The sequence below is a fragment of the Phocoena sinus genome, chromosome 9, assembly GCF_008692025.1.
Source record: "Phocoena sinus isolate mPhoSin1 chromosome 9, mPhoSin1.pri, whole genome shotgun sequence".
Taxonomy (NCBI): Eukaryota; Metazoa; Chordata; class Mammalia; order Artiodactyla; family Phocoenidae; genus Phocoena; species Phocoena sinus.
In genome coordinates this window covers 13,434,657-13,457,340 of record NC_045771.1, presented here as the reverse complement: position 1 = coordinate 13,457,340, position 22,684 = coordinate 13,434,657, and the positions used below count along the sequence as shown (strand labels likewise).

At 41.1% G+C, this 22,684-nt stretch overlaps 2 protein-coding genes across 4 annotated transcripts in view; one reads left to right on the top strand and one right to left on the bottom strand.

Annotated features, from left to right (window-relative positions):
- Window positions 1–830: 830 nt before the first annotated feature.
- NDUFB2 (NADH:ubiquinone oxidoreductase subunit B2) lies at window positions 831–10,349 on the top strand. The gene is made up of 4 exons (XM_032642892.1): window positions 831–989; window positions 5,725–5,869; window positions 7,327–7,425; window positions 10,271–10,349. Exons 1-3 carry the CDS (start codon window positions 892–894, stop codon window positions 7,399–7,401), a joined length of 318 nt encoding a protein of 105 aa, XP_032498783.1. The 5' UTR covers window positions 831–891; the 3' UTR covers window positions 7,402–7,425; window positions 10,271–10,349.
- Window positions 10,350–14,864: 4,515 nt separating this feature from the next.
- Window positions 14,865–22,684, bottom strand: part of BRAF (B-Raf proto-oncogene, serine/threonine kinase) — a 162,637-nt gene continuing 154,817 nt past the window's right edge. For all 3 annotated transcript variants that reach the window (XM_032642648.1, XM_032642651.1, XM_032642649.1), the window contains one exon: window positions 14,865–22,117. In XM_032642648.1, coding sequence (XP_032498539.1) covers window positions 22,095–22,117 — 23 coding nt within the window. In that variant the 3' untranslated portion in view covers window positions 14,865–22,094. The remainder of the gene's footprint in view (window positions 22,118–22,684) is intronic.

The window sequence follows — 22,684 nt, the reverse complement described above, 5'->3', positions numbered from 1 at the left end:
AAGAATTTGGGGACTGGGGGAGGGGTGTCTAGAGAAGTCTGGAGTTCGTCCAGGACTTAATGGAAGGCAATATTAAGAGACAAAAGCCAAGAATCCAGAGCTGGCTCAGGATCAAGGAGGCATAAATTGGAGGCCTGCTAAAAGGCAGATTCCTTGGCCCTAATCCAGACGTAATATCTGGGGTCGGGCTCCTCAGGGGTTTCTGATACCACCAGTCCGGGTGCTGACATGTGGGAACGACTGGCTGCGGGTTGGTAATCAAGTTCAAGTTTGCAGAACAATACAACCATGAAGGCTTTAAAGAAACGGTTGAGCCTTTGCAGGAAAGAAGAGTACAGTGGACTAGCTTTGGGAAGGACATACTGTTTCAGAAAGGATGTGGCCTCCTAACACGGTCTGGAAGGGTAGTTAATTCAGGAGAGCAGGCAGGGAGGCGGGTCCAGGTCGGGTAACAGCATCTAGATAAGCACCGGTCAGGAGGAGCGAGCTCAGTTTCAGGGTTAAGTTTCTTAGCGCCCGCGTAACGAAGAGGGGCTCCTGAAGCGGAGCGCCGAGGCGCGGCACGCCCATCCAGGGGCTCCACCTAGCCGAGTTCTCCAGGGCCGGCTACACCATTCGCCTTTCAGAGGCGCCTCCTGACCATCAAAGCCACGGCGAACCGGGTCCCTCCGTGTGGAGGGCGAGCTCAGCTAGCGGCCCCACGGTCCTCACAGCTGGGAAGAGCTTCCGACGCTAATTTGAGGCAGGAACTCCTCCTTCCCCGCCCGCCTCCGTACTTTCCCCTCCAGGAGATGGGCGGGGCGACGCTACTGACGTCACTGGGAGGGGCGCCAAAGGAAGTGACGTGAGCGGCGGTGCGGCCTGGGAATTGCTGACCGAACGTGGGCTGGCATGTCGGCTTTGACGCGGCTAGCGCCTTTAGCGCGCGTTGGAGGCCACTTCTTCAGGGGCCTACGCGCGCGGGCGGCTGGAGGCGCTGGAGTCCGTCAGTGAGTATTGCCTGCGGTGGGGGCTTCGCCTGCATCTAACGAAAAGTGCCAGTCTTCTGGACGCCCTCACCTTGACGCCGAGCCCCACGGGCAGATCCGGGTCTGCAGCGACCTCCACCCCGAGGCATGCTGGGACTCGTAGGCTGACGGCGTGACCCAGGGGCCCGGGAGAGGGGGGACGTGGGGCGGGGAGCTCTGCTCGCTCGGCAGGTTGAAGTGTGTTTCGGGCGGGCCCTGCCCCAGTGGGAGCCTGCCCTCGGGAACTTGACAGTTGAACGTGGAGACGGCTGGAGCTAATCTGGAAGCGAGAGCAGGAGTTGGGGTGGCGGGGGCGTTGCCGGTGTAGTTTGAAGCGTCAAGTTCGAGGCAAGGTGAGACAGGAGACCTTGGGACGTAGGGAAGGAATGGTAGAGAGTCCTTATTCCTGGCTCAGGGGTTTCGAACGCAGGCGATAATCGGTCGTTGAGAGGTTTTAATCAGACGCCATGCGGCCAGATTTTAATTCTGACAAATTACTGTGGTTGCAGACTAGAGAATTAGTTCTTTAAGGCACGGGCGTGGAGGCAGTCACCCGTAGAGAGTGCCGAAGGGTGGGAAGAGAAGAGAGCCAAAAGTAAATGCTTGGGCAATATCGGAATTTTTCTTTTTTTAAAGTATTTTTTTGAGCAGTTTTAAGTTCACATAAAAATTGAGTGGAAGGTACCGAGATTTCCCATAAATCCCCAGACCCACACGTGCATAGCTTTCTGCATAATCAACATCCCCAACCTGAGCGGTACATTTGTTACAGTTGATGAGCCTACACTGACATATTATTATCACCCAAAGTCCCATACTATAGAGTTCACCTTTGCAACACCAGAATTTAAAGAGTGAGCAAAAGCAGAGTCACCCATGATGTAGCCCAAGAAACCGGCTGGAGAGCATAGTGCTGGGATGCCAGGGGAGGGCACGTCTACCAAAAAGGAGTTGGTAGTGCAGAGAGGTTCAGTAAGAGCAGAACTGAAAATAGTACATTGGATTTCTCCAAGTAATGGGCCAGGCCCCTTACACCATGATCTACACTTTACCAAGAGGCAGTGCAGAATAGTGGTTAAAAGCAGGATTCAGCCCCCAAAGTGCCTCTGTTCAAATCTCATCTCTGCCACACTTTTGCTGTATGGCTTGGAAAAGTTTCATGATCTTTTAATAACTGAGTTTTCTCACCCACATAATGGGGATAATAATGTTGACTTCCAGGTAAGTAAATGAATAACAAATCTCTAAAATGTTTTAAGAGGGCTGCTGGTGCCTACTAAGGATCATACAAGTATTGTGTAACTGAGACCAGGAAAATTAAAGGGAGTGACTTGCCTAAAGCCATGTGTCTATTAAGGATATGGAGCTGGGACAGGTGTGGGGTGGCGAGAAGGAAAAGGCATGTGTGACCTGAGCAAGGACAGAGATGGAGAGCCACCAACAATAGCCCTTGACCTGCATGGGAAGACTAGGGGGTGTTCCTCTTCACCGAGGTCTTGGTACTTCCGTAACACACCGTATTTCACAGTATGTGAATACTTAAGTCAGTAGGTTTTCTGGAGAGTCTAGGTGCTGGGGATAGAGCAGAATACAAGAAAGATAATGGAGCTTACATTCTGGAGAGAGGACACAACAAGTAGGAAAGAACATGTTTAGGTACTCTTAAGTGGCATGAAGGAAAACGGGATTAATCTAGTGAGTGTCTGGGTTTGGTGGGTGGGTTATTATACCTAGGATGATGTGGGAATGCAGGCCTGAAGGTTTGATTTGAACTAAGACCTAAGTGATGAGTAGTCAGCCATGCAAAAATGCCAGGAAGAGCTTCTCAGACGAAGGAGACAGCAAGTGAAAAGGTTCTGAGTGCTGATAATGGGCAAGCAAGCTGGTGAGGGGACAGTGGTAGAGAGACAAGCAGGGCCCCGATTAGGCTGGGCCTTGTAGGACAAGGCCTTATTCTAAGAACGATGGCAGGCTGTTGGAGGCTTTAAGCAGGAAAGTAATATGATCTGGTTTATGTTTTATTTTTTTACACTTTTTAAATTGCATTTTATTTTTCTTTTTTGAATTTATTTTTTATACAGCAGGTTCTTATTATCTATTTTATACATATTAGTGTATATATGTCAATCCCAGTCTCCCAGTTCATCCTTGGTTTATGTTTTAAAAAGGTAACTTTAATGGAGCGTTATGGTGCTTGCTTTTTTTTTTTTTAAACTTGACACTTAAAAACCCTGGGTTGGAACAGCCATTATTTCTTTGGATATTGTTTCTTCCCCATTCTGTTTTCTTCTTATAGGACACGAATTAGGCATATGTTGGGTTTTCTCATCCTTCTAACCTCTTTTCATATTTTTTAGCTGTGTCTAATCCTGGCTTTAATCCTTTTTATTTCAAATGATTACATTTTATTTCTAGAAATTCTGTTGTTTCAAACTTGATCTTTATAGTTTCTTGTTCCTTGCTCTTAATTTCAAACTTTTATTTAAAAATAACGTGTTTCCTGTATTATAAATTGTAATTATCCATTTTTCAAGTCTTGTATATTTGATACTGCTGTCTGTTGTTTTGCTGATTCTCACTCATAGTGTCTTATTTCCTTGTAATTTTTGACTGTGAGCTTTTCCTGGAACTTTTATCTGTCAGAATTCTTTGAGGTCTTGCTTCTCAGGGGTTCAGAGAATCCAATACCACTTTAAAATCTTGGGCTGAGGTTCTCTTGGACCATAATGTCCAAAACCCAGGTAGTGTGAATTTGGGTGTATCACCTGAGGACTGGCTACTGGTAACAAATTCCTGTTCCCTTCTTCATGGCAGGTTTATGTCCCATTCACTCTTATATCATGGGGCTGCAGCTTTCTTCAGGGGTCTAGTAATTAGACTTCTCATCTTGCGTGGGCCCCAGGCTTCTCCTGTCTCCCACAGCTGTCCAGGTAGAGGGTCACAGAGTCTGGGGAACAGCAGAAACCCTCAGGGCGAAGGCCAGCTTCAGTGCTCATGTAGTTTCCAGGTCTTGTTTTAACTTGGGTTTTGCCGTTGGTAGATTCCTTTCTTTTGTGTCTGGTCAATGACTTATTAAAAATTAAAAAAAAAATCTCAACTACTATTGTAGTTGTTTCAATTTGGAGGGTTGTTCAGCTTGTCTAGTTTGCCATAGTGCAGTTAACAGCCTGTCTTGGAACATAACATTAGATGTTTGTGGAATGTTTATATTCCTTAATCATGGCAATTGTTATGTCATGCATTCCTTTTCTCTAATTGCAGTGTTTCAAATTTTGTTCAAAAAGATTTCCACCTTGCAGTCAGTGATCCACTTATTTCAAGTCATAGTTAAAACATGTCACTCTAGCAGTAATTAAATGTGGAGAGTTTCTGGGAATGGGTTTAAACTATAATACTCAAATCTTATTTTAAATGAGTTTAACTGATGGGTACTTATTACTAGGCTATATCCAAAACCTATCAAAGAGGAAGCCTGTTGTTACAATATATTGAATTCCCACCCCCATGGTTTATTTATATAATGTAGTATCTATATGCAGATAGATCCTGAATAGATACTGTTAAATATAATTGGCATACAGAAACAGTATGATAAATTCAGGGTGTAAAGCAGTGATGCTTGACGGAAACTTTTTTTACTTATTTTTATTTTTGGCTGTGTTGGGTCTTCGTTGCTGTGCTGGGTTTCCTCTAGTTGTGGCGCATGGGGGCTACTCTTCATTACAGTGTGCAGGCTTCTCATTGCGGTGGCTCCTTTTGTTGCGGAGCACGGGCTCTAGGCGCACGGGCTTCAGTAGTTGTGGCACGTGGGCTCAGTCGTTGTGGCTTGTGGTCTCTAGAGCGCAGGCTCAGTAGTTGTGGTGCATGGGCTTAGTTGCTCTGTGGCATGTGGCATCTTCCCAGACCAGGGTTCGAACCTGTGTCCCCCTGCATTGGCAGGGAGATTCTTGACCACTACACCACCAGGGAAGTTCCTCTCTTTAAATTTTCTATATCCATTTGTATGTAATAGCATACATATAGCTGCTGAATAGGACTTGAAAGTAGCCCCATTAAGTACAAATTCTATTATTTGAATTAGATTCAACCTGTGATAATTACAGTCCAGCTGAATAACATGAGGATAGCTCATATGGATCATATTCCTCACCTTGTCAACAGTAAATGAAAACACAAAAACCAGAAAGGCTTGTTCAAACTTACTGTTTAAGACTCTTTGCTTTGCTCAGTGCTTTTGGCTTATTAAAAAGGGTCTGCTGAGTCCTCTTTTCCATAAAGTGGTCTTTTAATAAAGATTGTAATAGAGCAGAGACATAATTTGCCTTTGAAATAGATGGCTAACCAGACAAAATAAATTTGATTTGTTTTTCTGGATAAGCTAGTGACTTACTACTACAGGTTTATGATTCCTTAATCAAAACCCTTGGGGCCAGTACCCCATAGTCAGCACATTCATATTTCTGGTGTAAACTACATGAATATTCACTAAATGAAAATCATAATTAGCCTCTTGTCAATTCAGGCCAGTTTTTGCTGCTGTACAAGTTTAAAGCAACTTCTGAAAAAGGAGTATTTCGAGGGACTGTGGAGCACTGCCATTCTGTATCTCGTGGAGGAGATGAGAAAGGTTCAGTTTCTGGCTGTAACTCAAAGTTTTGGATGAGTTCATACTTTGAAGATATAGCAAGCTGCTTAACATTTTCGTTTTGTCACATAGTGCTGGTGGAGGTGTGCATATCAAGCCCCAGTACAGGCAGTTTCCCCAGCTGACCAGATCCCAGGTGATCAAGGCAGAGTTCTTCAGTGCAACCATGTGGTTCTGGATTCTCTGGCGCTTTTGGCATGACTCAGATGCCGTGCTGGTAAGTGCAGGAGAAGAATTCTTGTCCTTCTTTGGGTATGGGGAGGGAAGATCTCTTAATAGCTTACCTTGTTTCTTTTGTCTGTTTGTAGACTGTTTTTCAACCTGGATGTATCTCTTCACCACATTGTCCTTATGTATATGCAGGAATCCTTTTATTTTATGAAACATATTGTCTCTGACCTTTTCCACTCAAGGATGTATACTACATGTAGGTGGCCCATGTCTTACAGTTTCTGTTTGGTGGCCATATTTGGAAGGGAGAATATAGAAGCTAATTCTCTTACTTTCCAAGCTAGGGTGGGGGGTTCATCAGAAGGTTAAGTTTCACAGTTAAGTGCCTTTAAATGATAAATGTTATTTAGTCTGTCCAGAGGCCCAAGGCAGCCAAGGTTGAGGTGGGATGGATGTGGGCTAATTTCCCTCAGGAGGGAAGTTAGTTACTGGTGACTTTCTAACATGTCATTGGCCTCAAAAGGAGCTTTTAATCACATTTGCACAGATGCTATTCTCTAGGAAATTACACCTTGAAGCCGTTGAAATCCATGCTTATTGATCCAGAATACTTTGAATTTTAGTAAATTTGGGGTTTTTTTTAGGATAGGGAAAAATCTTAAATTTATACAGTGAGTTCTAGAAGCATCAGGTTGATTAATATCCCACTTCTCTTACAATTTCTCTGTGCCCTTGTCACCCAGTAGGGAGCTGCATGGTGTCTGTGGCAGCACATAGACACCTTTATCTCACTGTAGGTCAGCTGTCAGGATTGTTGTGTGGCTGTCTGGCATGAGATAATGATGCAGCCGAATATGCCCTAGATCAGGACACACAAGGAATGCTTCCAAATCTCCCAGCAGGAATGACAGGACAGTTTGAGACCTTATGTTTTGTCAGGGATTCAAGAGATTGTTGTGACATGCGGTATCTTTGCAATCTGTTGTCTCCGTACCGCCCACGCTCCATCACAAACACATACTCAAATGCTGGCTTAGGCCAGTAGCTCCAAAATGGCGAGGCTTTTAAAATTCAGGCCATAGCTCATTTTGAACAGATTGAAGAATAGCTGGACCATCAGATAGTTGAAGGAGAATTTGTTCCTGTGGTATGTCGAGGATTTTTTTTTTTTTTTTTTTTGTGGTATGTGGGCCTCTCACTGTAGTGGCCTCTCCCGCTGCGGAGCACAGGCTCCGGACGCGCAGGCTTAGTGGCCATGGCTCACGGGCCTAGCCGCTCCGCGGCATATGGGATCTTCCTGGACCGGGGCACGAACCCCTGTCCCCTGCATTGGCAGGCGGACTCTCAACCAGTGCTCCACCAGGGAAGCCCAAGGATTTTATTTTTTAATCACATTTTTTTTCAACATTTCTTTTAAAATGTAACCAGTTGTATGGAGTGTAGATTCTTTTAGTTGCGTGAAGTATAGATTCATGAACTTTGTTTTTAATTGGTTGTCATTAGGGCCACTTTCCATATCCAGATCCTTCCCAGTGGACGGATGAAGAATTAGGTATCCTTCCTGATGATGAAGACTGAAAATGTAGACTCAACTCTTTCCAAGTGAGTATACTCCAAGTTTCTTTTTAAAGTTATATTTAACTTTTGTCAGTAAACATGTTTTGACTTTGCACCTATCATGGTCTCAAAGAAACAGTGCATTTTATAACAGCATGAAGAACAATTAACACATCATGTCTAATTTCTGTCTTTGGTATTTTCACATTTGCTGTCATTCTGCCCCCCTTTTCCCCATACACACTTTTAGTCTCATCTTCCTTTTCATGTTTAAAAAAATTATTTTTTCCTAAGCTATGTTACAGTTTAGGGTCCCATTTATCTATCTATTGATCAAAGACTTTTTTTTTTTTTTTTTTTTGCGGTACGCAGGCCTCTCACTGCTGTGGCCTCTCCCGTTGTGGAGCACAGGCTCCGGACGCGCAGGCTCAGCGGCCATGGCTCATGGGCCCAGCCGCTCCGTGCGCGGCATGTGGGATTTTCCCGGGCCGGGGCACGAACCCGCGTCCCCTGCATCGGCAGGCGGACTCTCAACCACTGCGCCACCAGGGAAGCCCGATCAAAGACTTTTTAAGCACCAACAATGCACAGGGCTTAAAGTGTTGGACAAGATAGATACGGAGCTTGTTTGTAGTTGCAAAAAAAGTACAGTGTTCTGCCTTCAGCTTTTTAATGGAAAATTCGAGCATACGGGAATGTTACAATATGGAATGGCATGGAATTAACTCTTTTTTTTTTTTTTTTTTTTTTTTTTTTGCAGTACACGGGCCTCTCACTGTTGTGGCCTCTCCCGTTGCGGAGCACAGGCTCCGGACGTGCAGGCTCAGCGGCCATGGCTCACAGGCCTAGTCGCTCCGCGGCATGTGGGATCTTCCCGGACCGGGGCACGAACCCGTGTCCCCTGCATCGGCAGGCAGACTCCCAACCACTGCGCCACCAGGGAAGCCCAGAATTAACTCTTTAAACAGTAAAAGGTTGTGGCCCTTTCATTTTCCAAATCAGGAAGTCAGAGAGAGTTTTTCTTTCAAAAGGAAGATACTAGGAGGAGTTCCTTTCCCCACAAATCCCTCACGGATTAAGACATTCTCATTTAATATGATTTTAAATTAATCACTGCATGGATAATAGACCTAAAAATAAAACCCAAACTCTTAAAGCTTCTAAAAGAAAGTACAAGAGAGTATCTTCATAATCCTAAGGCACACAAAAGCACTGATGTAAAAAAAACTTGATAAATTTGATTTAGCCTAATCAAAAATTTCTGCTATCAAAAGATACCATTAAGGAAATAAATATACAAGCCACTAATTGGGAAAAAATACAGCATGTATATCCAACAAAGGGCTTGTATCTAGTATATGTAAAGAACCTCTATCAACAAAAATTAGATGAACAACCCAATTGAAAAATAGGCAAAGGCCTTGAGCAGATACTTGACAAAAGAAGATATATGAATGGCCAGTAATCACATGAAAAAAGGCCCTTAATATCATTAATCACCAGGGAAATGCAAATTAAAACTACAGTAAGATATCACTTGTACCCACTAGAAAGACTGACAACTTTAAATGCTGATGACAGTATGGAGCAGCTGGAATATTTGCCAGTAAGAATGTAATAAGGTACAACAATTCTGTAGAATTATTTGGCAGTTTCTAATGAAGTTAAACACGTATATCCTAGGATTCAACGATTTTATTCCTAGGCATTTAGTCAAGGGAAATGAAAATAATATGGCCATCCGTACAGAATTTTTCATAGCAATTTTTTTCTTAGTATCTCCAAACTAGACCTAACTGTACATCAGTGAGAGAATGGATAAACATATTACAGTATATTCCTTCAATTGAGTAATAATTCAGCAATTAAAAATAACAAGTTACTGGGCTTCCCTGGTGGCGCAGTGGTTGGGAGTCCGCCTGCCGATGCAGGGGACGCGGGTTCGTGCCCTGGTCCGGGAGGATCCCACATGCTGCGGAGCGGCTGGGCCCGTGAGCCATGGCCGCTGAGCCTGTGCTCCGCAACGGGAGAGGCCATGACAGTGAGAGGCCCACGTACCGCAAAAAAAAACAAAAAAACAAGTTACAAGACAGTCATTTAGGTAAATCTCAAAATCATCATATTAAGCAAAAAGAGTGAGTCACTTAAAAGTACTAATAACGAATGATTCCATTTATATGAAGTCTGCAAACTGGTGATACTCATCTGTAGAGGTAGAGTTGGGGGTTGGGTTTATGTGGGTACATACAGTTGTCAGAATTCGTTGAACTAGACCTTTAATATCTGCGCATTTTATCTTTAATTACACCACAATAAAAATGTAGAACAAAAAAATTAACCATTGTACATTAATAATTGCCATCATTCAAAATACCTTGGAAATTGTTTTAAAGGATAGGAAGCATTAAGAGACAGTTAAGTGTTCCCATTAAATCATACTACTAGTATTGCTATTATTTTAATTCGAAGGAGCTTATTGACACGAAAATCACAGCAGTTTTGTGTATATGGGGGCAGGTGGTGGTGGGGCAAACAGTGAAGCTGCTTTATAGCTCGTTTCCTGTTGCTGGCTTTCCTATGGACAAGAGTCCTTACCAGGCCTTACAAGGTCCTTACCAGGCCTCGTTTCCCTAGTGTTAACGGCTCTGCCAGCACTAGCCTCTTCCTATTTTCTTACATAATTTCCAGTATTCCTGTACATAGTCATTAACATTTTAACGGCTAGACTGTAAACCCTTTGAGAAATCTGCAAGGTGATTTGACTCTTCTGCAAGGCTACTCACATGACTGATGCTCAATGAATGCTTGAATAACTGAATGAACAAGAATGATGGATTTGAATTATTGAAAATAAAAGTTCTTAAAGCTTTTCACTTTTGTTTCCTTGCAGGAGCCAGGTGAGAATTTCAAGAAGTTACAGACATCATATTGTATATTAAGTTGTAAATTAAAGTTTTGGTCAAGAATGAGGAACTGAGTTATGGATATTTCTGGTAATGACAACCACCCTTTATGGATTATTTCCTGTGCTCCCAACTGCTGTGCTAACTGGTTATAAGCCCTTTTGGTGGGTCTTCTTGGGTACCCCATGGTGTCGACAGATAAGCCTTAGTGCCATTTATCAGTGAGGACATCGAGGTTCAAGGAAATGAAGTAACTTGCTTAGGGGTCACACACTGATGAGTGATGACATTAGGTCTGACCCCACGCTTAACTACAGTGCCATACTGCCTACCTCCTTAGCTGATGTCTTAGTCGTATGTACACTGACAGTTTATGTGAAACTCGTGCCATTTCTCTACTGCTAGTGTATTCTTGCCCAAGTATACAGAGGTTAGAAGTCGGTGTGGTCCATCTGTTGTGTTTATGTACCTCTTGTGGGCTGGGCATTGTGTTGAGTCACCATTTGTGGAACTCTTAAGACACGCGTCTAACTAGGAATTCTTAGGGACCAGAGGAATGTGAGATAAGGGTGAAATAGGATGATGTAGTTTTTCAAAAATTTGTTTCAAAAGTATTTTTCAACCTTCTGTAGCATCACAATTCTGAGAGGAGGTAGGACAGAATTTTCTTTTATCTACAGATAAAAATATGCAGTAGAGGGGCTTCCCTGGTGGCGCAGTGGTTGAGAGTCCGCCTGCCGATGCAGGGGACACGGGTTCGTGCCCCGGTCCGGGAAGATCCCACGTTCCACGGAGCGGCTGGGCCCGTGAGCCATGGCCGCCGGAGCCTGTGCTCCGCAACGGGAGAGGCCACAACAGTGAGAGGCCCGCGTACTGCAAAAAAAAAAAAAAATGCAGTAGAGTGGCTTAATGACTTGCCCAGAAGCATAACTATTCATATTTTTAATTTAGGTTTTTGACCACCTAGGTGTTGGGAATACCATGCTAAACAAGACAGATGAGAACGTAGATTTTAGGAAGGGCAGACAAGTAGATAAGTGAGATTTACTAATTGCTGTGAAGGAAATAACACTGGGTGCTAGAGATGGTTGATGCTGATCTTTTTGGTGGGCGGGGAAGACATCTGAGCTGAAACCTGAACAAGTAGCAGGAACCAGTTGTGCGGGGTCTGAAGGAAGAGCGCCCCAGGGACAAGGAATAGCGAGAACCAAGGTCCAGGGAGGGACCAAGGTCACCATGTTTAAGGGACAGAAAGTCCAGTGGGGTTCCAGCAGGGGAGGAGAGGGTGGGACTAGATGAGATAATAGGTCATGGTTGCAGGTTTAGATTTTATGTTAAATGCGGTGAGAAAGCTTCTGACAGGCTCTAGGCAGGGGGTGGTCCAATTCGAGTTCCTAGTTCTTAGGTTTTTCACACCCCCTCTTTGGTTCTCCCTGGGTGTTAGAGTGGGCATAATGGCAACAAAAGCTAAGTGGAACAGTTTCACGCTCCCCGTTGCCAGCTCCAGCAGTCCTGAGCCTGTTGCACAGGGTGTCTGAGGCGCTCCTTGGTTTTGTGTTTACTCACCTGTGTAGGAGTGTGCTGTCTCACCTGATAAATATTTATGGTCTTTAAAAGAACATTAGATCTCTGTGTACTTTTTAGGTTTCATTTGTTTGTTGTTCTCCACTGCCGCCACCCCCTGCCACCCCCGCCCCGATCAGATCGATGAAAGTTGTTTCGGGAAGGAATACAATCTGTAACAGTGAGCTCAAGTAGGATAATCCCATTAGCTTTTTTCCTTAGAAATCTATCAGAGTTCCTTGACTTGAATTAAAAGATAACTTTAAAACTAGCAGTCTTCTAAAGTTGGCCAGTGTGGCCTCCACATGCTGGATCCTCTTTTCCATACCTGGGCTGTGAAATCAGTTTGCACTGATACAGAAATTGTCCCGGCCCAAGGAATAGGCCTCCACCCTCCTCATATTCTTTCCATTTTATAGATGAGTAAGTTGAGCTGTAGATAGGTAACTTGCTCAAGCTACAAGTTAAGAGAACTGAGGTTCAAATCCTGATTGGCTGGCTGTAGGTCTGAGTGAGGTAGATGGTGTAAAGCTTTTTGATCATGACCTACCTACTCTAAGAAATAATTTTACATTGTGATCTAGTGTGTGTGTGTACGTATACATACGTACATAAATAATACAAAAGTTTTATGAAAACTTATGTTACATTTTCTTTTATATTCTATTCTACATTTTAAAAAATGGTTGAGACTGATTTTACTACCCACTAATGGGTTTCAATCTGCAGTTTGAAAAACTGGCACAGTGCTTGAGGAACTCAGGCTCTGGAGCCAAACTTGCTTGGTCTGACTCATAGTTCTACCATTTATTTACTTGCTGTGAGTCTGGGCAGACTACTTATTTGAACTGTGCCTCAGTATCCTCATTTGTAAAATGGATTAAATAGATTAAATGAGTTAGCACATAAAGCCCTCAGAACTACATCTGGCATGAAGGAATGGAAGCAACTATTATTTCTAGACCATTGGGTCTAAGCTAAGTTTATAGTGACCCTTGAATCCTGGTTTGATTTTTTATAGAAAAGCCTCCATATGGAGATAAACTGTAAACATTATTTCAGCAGATGCAGTACCACCCTTCTCCTCTGCCTAAAGCAAGACAGACATTTAGGATGACCTTTTCTTCCTTCCTATTGAGTAGCTAAAAGTACATTCTAAGTCAGTTTTAGTGTGTAGCCTGGTAGATGGACAGATGTACCTTCATAAATGGAAAGGTAGGCAGTGAAAGAATTATTGATGGCAACAGAATATTAAGTGTCAAATTTTAACACATTAATTTGTAAGTTTACTAAGTCTCCTATGGAAACTTGAGTGTAAACACCACAACGGATTACCTAATAAAGGGAAGGTACAGAAGTCATCTTGGTTCCACTTGCTTCGAGAACTATTCTGTAGAAGAGGCTGACCCGGGTACCTTTTGCCACCAATCTCATCAGGAGCTTCAGCAGGACATCAGTGTACAGTGCAGGAAACAGGAGCTGCCTGAGCTGGTACTGACCTGCCTGAGCAACTGGGCCTTTACCTTTTATCACCTGCATGAGCAGTGGGCTTGCTTGCCTGGAGAAGACAGAAGGAGCAAGTGGAACACACCCGGCACAATATCCATTTCTAGCTACAAACTCAATGTCACTCAATTTCACTATAACCATCATCACAGCCACAACAAAATTTTACACATACAGCATATATAAAGTGCATAGCAGTGATCTTGGAAACAAAAGTCACGACTGAGTCCTGGCCACGTGAGCCTGGGCAAGTCATCCCTGGGGATTCATATTCAGTAGCTGACGAGGGGACCATGAAATCTTTAAGGCCGAACCATATAAACTTTTTCTTGGCCGTGCCTCGCAGCTTGCGGGATCTTAGTTCCCCAACCAGGGATTGAACCTGGGCCCCCTGCAATGGAAGTGCAAAGTCCTAACCACTGGACTGCTAGGGAAGTCCCTAAACCATGTAATCTTTAAGAACTCTTTTGGCTCTAACATTTTACGAATCTAGGAGAACTACACAGCCCAGACAGTAGGCCCAGTTACTACAGCCCCTGATAAAATTTCAGAAGAGCTAGTATGGTAGGGTTCTTTATAATAGAATTTTATCACAATAATTAAAGGATTCATAATTCTGGACTAAATTTTAAGGAAAACTCATAGAATAATGCACTAAGAAATGAATCCACAATTACCCTACTGTAATCATGTATGAAGGTTATTTAAACATGAGTTTCTGTAATTATTACAGAATTACATTTTTCAGATGAGAAAACTGCAGTTCAGAGAAAATACTTGTCTCAACAGCATTTTATGATTTGCTGGAGAGGCAAGAAGACCAGAAACCAGATTCCTCAAATATGTACCATCTTGAAGACTTTTCTGTTTATATTTTTCTCAGACATAGGGTTTCCAGGTAAAGTCTTAAAATTGTTTACCTCTCTTCTGGAAACTGCCTGGTAATATGACATAGCCTTGATGATATTCTAGGTGTCTTTCAAGCTTTATGAAATCAAATGCATAAAATGAACTCATGGGGGAAGGTAGCCAGCATTAAAAAAAAAAAAAAAAAAGTGTAAAACAGGAGTGCATAGTTTCAAATACATGTATTTGTGTGTACTGTCTGTGTTCCTATAGAAAATGTATTACTGGAAGTTGTGTCAAAAAAGTCTGAAAGATACCAAAGTTCAGAAAATGGAACTTCTACAGACTACTACTTAAATGACTCTATTACAGCACACACTTCATTTGAGCCACTGGAGGGGAACAGTCAGATCACAGCATCATAAAATGCTTGAGAATAATCACCAACACCAGACAAAAAACTCTCTGCTACAAAAGTGTAGCCGGTGCAATGTACTAGGTATTCATCTTGACAATTTACTTTTAAAATATTTCTCATAAATACCTCTGCCCACCAAGCGGTAACTGGAAACAATGTACACTTCTTAGTTCCTCCACTGCCTGATAGAACTGACCGTCAAAAGCCCTACTTCCATTATTGAATGTGACAGTGCTAGAAAAATGATCTTGATAAAGACTTCTCCATGCAGTCAATCTTTATTATAGCAGTATTCGCATATTCACATCAAGTACATAGAACTTTTTTGCCTTTTATATAGTACAGAGTTTTTAAATAACTTTACACAGAAATAAATTTCTTCAATCTGAATTTCAGCTATCTTTTGTTTTTAATTCTCCATGCTTTCTATCCAAACTGAACAATATTTTCCATTGTACAAATTTACATGAGAAAAACTCCAAAATACAAGTGAAAGGACCTGAGCAGGAAAGAGAACCCAAAGTATCAAGAAGCGGGGATGGGGAAGAATTGAAAAAAAAAAAAATTCAAGCAAACACTGAGGATTAAGGGACAAGAGGGAAACATCATCCGTTTGACTGAAAATAAATGTCTTTTTTTATGAATTGAAAAATAAGCTTTAAAAATAGTTACTCCTCTGTAATTTTCGCAAAGCAGTTATAGAGAGGTCTGTGGACAATTAAAAAGTCCCCATCTTTTCACTGGGCACACCCCAGACTCCATGAGAACCTTTTCAATGCTTGAGCGGAACTGAAGTGAACTTAAACCCAAACCTCTGGCAGCAAGAGAGGAGAGGAATGTGAATGTGAATCGCCATAAGGTTTGGAGTAAACCAGGGGCCATTAACTCACTTCAGTTAAAACATGAAGGATTTCCCTTTCCCCTCTCTTACAGAAGAATTGTCCTCAAACCGAGAAATAAGTGAAAGGCGGGGGGTGGGGGTGGGGTGCGGATTTCCTTTTTCTTGGTCCAAACCAAAGAGCAATCATTACTAAATAGAATTCAAAGGGACATGTGTTAAACAGTTAATTTCAGTCTCCTCATAGTTGTACACTCCTATTTTAGAAGAAACAGCAATTGCTGAGTGAGGAAAGGGTCAGAGTGCACAACAAATGAATGAGCTCTGTCACTGTGATAGAGTCCTTCAAATCAGGCGATATGAAGGCCAAGCCGAGACTATAACCTGCGGCATGGCCAAAGGAAACACACAGGACCCAACAAAGGCGTTTTCAAACGAAGGAGGGAAAATTTACAGCGTACACACATACACACCCCTGGATGTAAACTAACATAACATGAAGATAAATAAGACATAAAGGTTAGCCATTTATGTTGGTAATTAACATGAATAAAAAGGCATTATATGTTTACATAGCTGGTTTTAATCAGCTACAGAACACAGGCAAATGTATTAGGAAGGAATGATTTTTTTAAAAACCCGTTCACAGCTTAGAATAAAAAGCACACTTATTGCACTCTTACATTTTATTTCAGGTAATTATAGTTTATTTCCCACCCTCACATCAATTCTTCCCTACCCCTAGACTTACTCCCATACCCTCCCCCCTCCCATTTTGGTCCATTTTGTCTACACCTGTGCCTAGACTGTGAGCTTTGTTGCTTATGCTAGTCTGACGTTTCCTCTTATGTAACACATACTCCACCAAAACACAAATGGGTTAAAAAAAGCTTAACAGACAAATGTAACATATTAATTCTCAAAACAAAACCAACTTACTAAGCAACTTACTCATAAGCCCTATCTCCACTCCTGTAAACAGAACAAACACTTCCTCTGCTCTACCTCTTCAGTGAATTTCATGCCCGATTCCCTACATAGATTCTGTGATGAGAACCAGCCACTCGCGGGTGCTGGACAATGTGCTCAGCCTGCCAGGAGAAGCAGATGGTTTGCACAAATCTTTTTTTTTTATGCTAACATGAATAAACATATTATAGTTCTTTGTTTTCAAAGAGTACTTCAACCTACAGAATTCTTAAGAAAAAAAAGCATCACAAAAAAACCCAGATACACTCACTGGCTGTGTCCTCATGCACAACTGGTTATATCACTGTAATCAGTCAAAACTGCTAAATAAAATTAAACATTTTAATGAAACTGATTTAGTAATAAGACTAAGTTAACAGTTGGGTAAAGGGGGTCAAAAGGTTAAAAAAAAAGTATTACGAGAACAACAGCTGAAATTGTGGATACTGAAATAAATGATACACTCTATCAATTTTTTGAGGTAGAGACTAACCACCCCTAAGCGTTCTAAAATAAACCACTGTTACCTTAATTTAAGATTTTAGGACTTATATTTCTGTCCTCTTCTACATTAAAAACACCTGATAGAAACTGTTAATTGCCACAACTGGCAAAATTTAGGACTGAAATTCAATTTAAATGTTTTCCCAAACAGAAGTGAAAATTGATTATCTTCAAACAACAAAACAAAGCTTACTCTCTAGTGTACTAATAAAACAAAAATCTTACCAGTATTTTCAATTTACCAGAGCTAGCAACATGGAATACGAGTACACTGGCCACTTCATTCTCCTCTGGGGGCCAATATACAATCAGGCAGAGATGCTACTGCACCCCTCGGGTGCTCAACAACCTATGGGCATTAGTAATACTCCTTAGTGAAACGTCTAGAGAACTTGCTGAAGCCTTTCTTGGGGGTGGCAAGGAATCAAGATACGAGAAGCACACCATGGAGTGTGTCCAGTTCACACCCGCCAGCCTTATGTCCCCTCATAGAGGAGCCCTTGGAGAGTCCACCTGGCCCCCAGAGCACCTTGAACAGCATTAGCAAGACAGTCCCACTTAATTTGCAAACAAATCCTGAGAGGCAAGTTTATATTTCAAACTCTGGAAAATCAGTGTCTAGGTTGGCAGCAGTACTATGGGAACTGAGAAAATCAAATTCTGTCCTATATGTTAATTTCATCCTTCTCACTAGTTAATACATGACTGCTGCCCAGCATATAGTAACTTCAACCCTAAACTATAGCAATTTCTTAAAATGTCTGTCAAACATTCCTGTTATATAAAAGTTCCATGCTTTGAAGAACCTATGGGAGTAGAAAAAGTTTCTCTAGAAATGTCACTGCATTATGATTTCGACCTATTTGCTCTATGTGATAAATATATCTGACTATACTAGGGATTATGTGCTTTAAAAAAATAATTTTGTTCACTGAAAATTTACCTGTGTTTTCTCATTTTCTTAAACATGATTTTGGCTGTAAACTCTTTAGTGCGTTTATCTTTGCAGTCTAAACTGCACGCTAAAAAATATTAACACAGCTGAGTTAGACCAGGGTGGCTGCTCTCTTCACAAATCACTGATTTCTGCTAAAATTTTAGCTTTTTTATTGCATCATGAAGGCACAGTAAGATCATTTGGCAAATTGTCAAGGTATTTTTCTAGAGCCTTACCTACACCATTTCAATGTATGACCTGTAAGCTATTTGCTGTTTATACTCACAGCAAACTTTCCATGTCTGGCTATGGTTTTTTTGTTTGTTTTGCTTTTTACTAGTCTAATGGTTGAAATTGCTATTCTCAAAGTGCTGATTTTCTAGCACAAAGAATGCCAATTTGGACAAAGAAGAGAAACTTGCAAAATGGGTCATCATTCTACCCTCTTAACTGGGCAGTCTCTCTACAGGAGCATCTGTGCATGTGATGAAGCTGCGGCTAACTCATTATGAAGATGTACTGTCTTGCTAAGCCTACCAAAAATTAAAATTATATCACTGTTAGTGAAGTGTTACCATTAACTATTTAATTTCATGCAACTGATATAAGGTTAAAAATTCTGAAACGTACCCCTAAAGAGATTCTGGCACCACTTTCAACAACATTCAGATACTCTGAGCTACCTTTGTCAGTATTACTGCTTAAATGTATAATGCCCTTTAGGACAAAATGAGAAGGCTCAAATACAAGTACACATAAAAGTTAAAATCTTAAATCATCTTCATGTTCTAGAGCTCCTGACTTTTCATATTTTAAAATAAATAACTATTCATTACCTCATTCTGAGGAGGTAGTTTTAGAAGAGGTCACCTGAACCCTGCAATGTGTTTCAAAGTAAAGCTAAATGAGGTGTGCACAAGGCTGGAGAGGTGAATGTACGGGAGGGACAGGTGAGATCTGAGGAGGGGTGTGCAGCAGTTCCAAAATTGCCTGATGAGTAAAAGATAACATTGTGTGATAAAGAGCTGTGACCGCACCAAACAAGAATCTAGGCAATATTTACAAAGTTTCAGGTTGACAGTGTTGAAGTCTTGGATCTTTATTACTAAGTAACTGCTCTTTCTTTTCCAACACTGACATAAATATAACACGTGTACTAAAGTATATGGGATTTTATCTTCTAGCTTGCCTTAGCATGTCCTACCAGATTGCAAACACAACCAGGGATTGGATGTTAAGGAAGCAGAATTTGACAGCGAGACGGAATCTTCTTATAAGAGTGCACTTAAGTACAAATGATTACAGTGGATTTTCTATTCACAAAATCCCTTTTATAAATTACTTTTTGGTCAATATTATTTCAGTGGTAAAAGTTTAGACCCTAGACTAGTTTAATGGTGAAAAAGTCCATCAGGAATACTACATACTTTAAAACAATCTTTTATGGTTACTCTGAAATTTTTCAGAAGGTGTCACCTCTCCTTATCCAAAATAAAATACACTACAGAAGGCACTGCAGCCACCTTACAGGAAAGACAGATAAGTACAGCCTTACAAGCCTGTCAGTAAAGCAGCCACATAATATCGATACAAACTACTCATAAAGTGCACAGCACAACAAACAAGGAGTTCTTCCCTTGTATCTTCTTAGGAGCTCAAGTCTATCTGTAGTCTAAGCATCAAAAAAAGCATGTAAAACTCAGGGGAAATTCCTTTTCCATGCCATTTGTAAACTAGAGAAAAAGTATTTAATGGAGAAAAGGAAGAAAAGGGAAATGCTAAAATTTTATTTTTTAAGGGCTCTATACAAATCTCTCAAGAATACCCTGAGCCTGGCTTCTGGGCACAGCTTCATTTAAGAAATGAGATTTTTCAAATGAGATAGCAATCTATTCTAAAAGGAAAGGGGAGAAAACACTGTTTATCACCTTGAATTTTGTTTTGAAAACTCCAATGCTAAGCCCCCTCCATAACTAGCTCCTGCGCTGGCTCCTGCCGTGCTCAGGGAGGGAGTCCTGCACTAGAAGCTCCGGCAGGACACGCCTACTGTTCAAGCCCAGCTCTCTCCAATCTAGGAAAAGGTAACACAAGCACATTCAAAAGCATCTATGGGGACATATTTAAAAAGAAAAATAAACAATGCTTTTAAAAGAGAGGCAGCATTATGCACACAAGATGCTCTTCAAATCAGCACAAATCATTTTCATTCTTGCAATTTCTCACTTTTGTAAGATACTGCTCTGCTCACGAAAGACTAAAGAACACACTGCTTTTCAAACTCGTTAATAACTTGAGGATTATTTCCCATTTTACTGGGACAATCTTTTACAAGTCCATGGAATTTTCAACAGGCCTTCCTCTGAATATAGGTAACGTAGCAAGAAATCATCTAATGACAGTAAGCTTTAGTAGGCTGAAAAATAGCGGGGCAATTTACAATTTGCAAACTTTAAATAATTTCTAATTCCCTGATTTATTTTATAGGTCCTGTCTAATTTCTTTCAGGTCCTTCACTACATAGCTTGGTTGGGCTAGGTATGTTTGATTTACATTCCTAAATCTTGATAACAGAGTCCAGATTCATGACAAGGGGGGTATTTGCCATTAATACATCCAGAGTCACTTTCTTTGCTACTACTGTGATTTATACCACACTTCAGTAAAGGTCAAGGGAAGTTATGACTAGGTTATATTCCCCATTTATAAAGAGAAGGAACAAGGTTCTTAATACCACAGCAGTTCTTTCTATAAAAACAACTGATGTTAGGCTTTTCACATCCTCCCTCAGTCCCAATACACCTAAAATTGCTCTATTCTCTGCCTGGGGGACTCGGCTGCCAAAGTTAACCAACCTTTTGAAGACCAGGCTTGGGAAAAAAGGAAGGAGGAGAATGAATGGAGACACCACCATTTTTATTTGAGGTTGCATATGCTAGATCAAAGACTAGAAAGAAAATGTAGGATGTAGTGCAGGAGTTAGTTGGAAGAAACAATGAGATATTAGTAAAGATGTTAGTGTGGATCCAGCAAGTACCATTAATTTAAAAATTATAAATATTTGTCATTATGCTAAGACTCCCCATATATTTAGGTAGAGAAAAGGATAATGATCTTTCTTTAAAAGTTGTTTATATAACAAAAATACAATTTTCCAGGATATATAATTCTAGTGGGAAGTATTATTTTATTCCAATTCAATTAAATCTGAAAATTATTTTGTTTTTAATAAAAATAGAAGAAATTCAGAAATTAAAACTTGTACCTTACATTTAAATTATATAAACGTCTCACATTCAAAACTGTTATCAAGCAGTTTTGTAGGCTTTTAATTAGATACAGGCATTTTGTGCCCTGGACAAAGTAGCCACATAAGTACTTGGTGACTGGAAGAGCTTAGGAGGAAGATTTCAATTGTATTTTCCTGAGAACTTGCTACATCGTGGAGAAAAAAAATCCCCAAACACTCGTCTTCATTGCTGGACCCAATGGGAAAAGAAGGCAATGTGCGCCAGAGCTTCCAGTCTGCCCGCCAGGCAGAGCCTGAGTGAGCGAGGAAACAAAGGCCAGGGACCCAGCAGGTCAGGAAAAAGATGCAGCATTCCCTTTTCCTCTACACCAAAACCTACCTCCTCTCTCTCACCCTCCATTTAAATAAAATAGCTTCATTTTGGTAAAAATTTATCAAGGACTGAACATGCACCATACAGGAAGGGCATGCTGCATTTTTGTTCCATCCCTCAGAAATTAACCAGTGGTGGCTAGGGGAAAGAGTTCACAACAAAATCCCAGAACAGGAAAGAGAACGAGGCTTGGTGATTGCAACTGCCCCATCAGATGATCAGCCACACATTGATCTGGTGGTTAGAAGGGCAAAGTTGACTGGCAGACTTTCCAGAGCAAATCTCCCAAGCTGTAGCAGCAGTTTCTTTCCATCATGCCTGACCATCAAAAGGTCAGAACTCAGGGTCTCCTCTTTCTTCCTGGGAGTGGGCAGACTTGTATGCACGTGGTATTTGTGTTGAAGAAGAAACACTGGCAGCAGAGAATTCTAGTTCCTAAAACATTCTTCCCTCTTTTGTTGGATGGGAAATTCCATTCTGTTCCACACCAGCTTATGCATTGAAAATTTTTATCTTTAAAAAGAGTTAAGGAACAGAACTGTGTTTTGATGTTAACAAATTGTACGAACACAAGACTTAAATAAGAGTAGATGCTGTCATGATGGTGTGGCTACTTGAAGGCTGCAAATTCTCCTGTAGAGGGAGGACAAGAGCTAATTTTAAAAAAGTTATCTCAAATGACCTAGAGACACAGAAAAGCCTCACGGAAACCTCACTGAAAGGTGACTAGCTATATGTTACAAATCTAGCAACGACATCACTAATTTAAAAGCAAAAAAGGCTGAAACCATGAAAGACGACAACTTATATAGGACATTAAGTCTGTAGATAATTTCTCAGTTGGGTTTTACATGCTATGGTTCTAATCAAGCTGAAACAGTTCCAGTGAACAAAACTTCTCAGTAACTGACAGTAAAACAGTAAGGCTGATTTGTAGAACACTTTCCACCTATATTATCAACTCATTTTCATTATTATAATGCCACTATTAGGAAGGAAGAAGCAGGAATTACTCTCATTTTGTAAAAGATAAAATTCACAGGTCAAATGATCTGTCCACATCACACATTTGAATGAAGGAAAGAAAGTTCAGACCTCTCCCATTTGTAGTTCATTTCACCTTTTAAACTTCCAAAAAATTACTTATAGGCACATGTCAATGAACATTATTCTCAGCATAAAAATTTTTTTAACCACAAA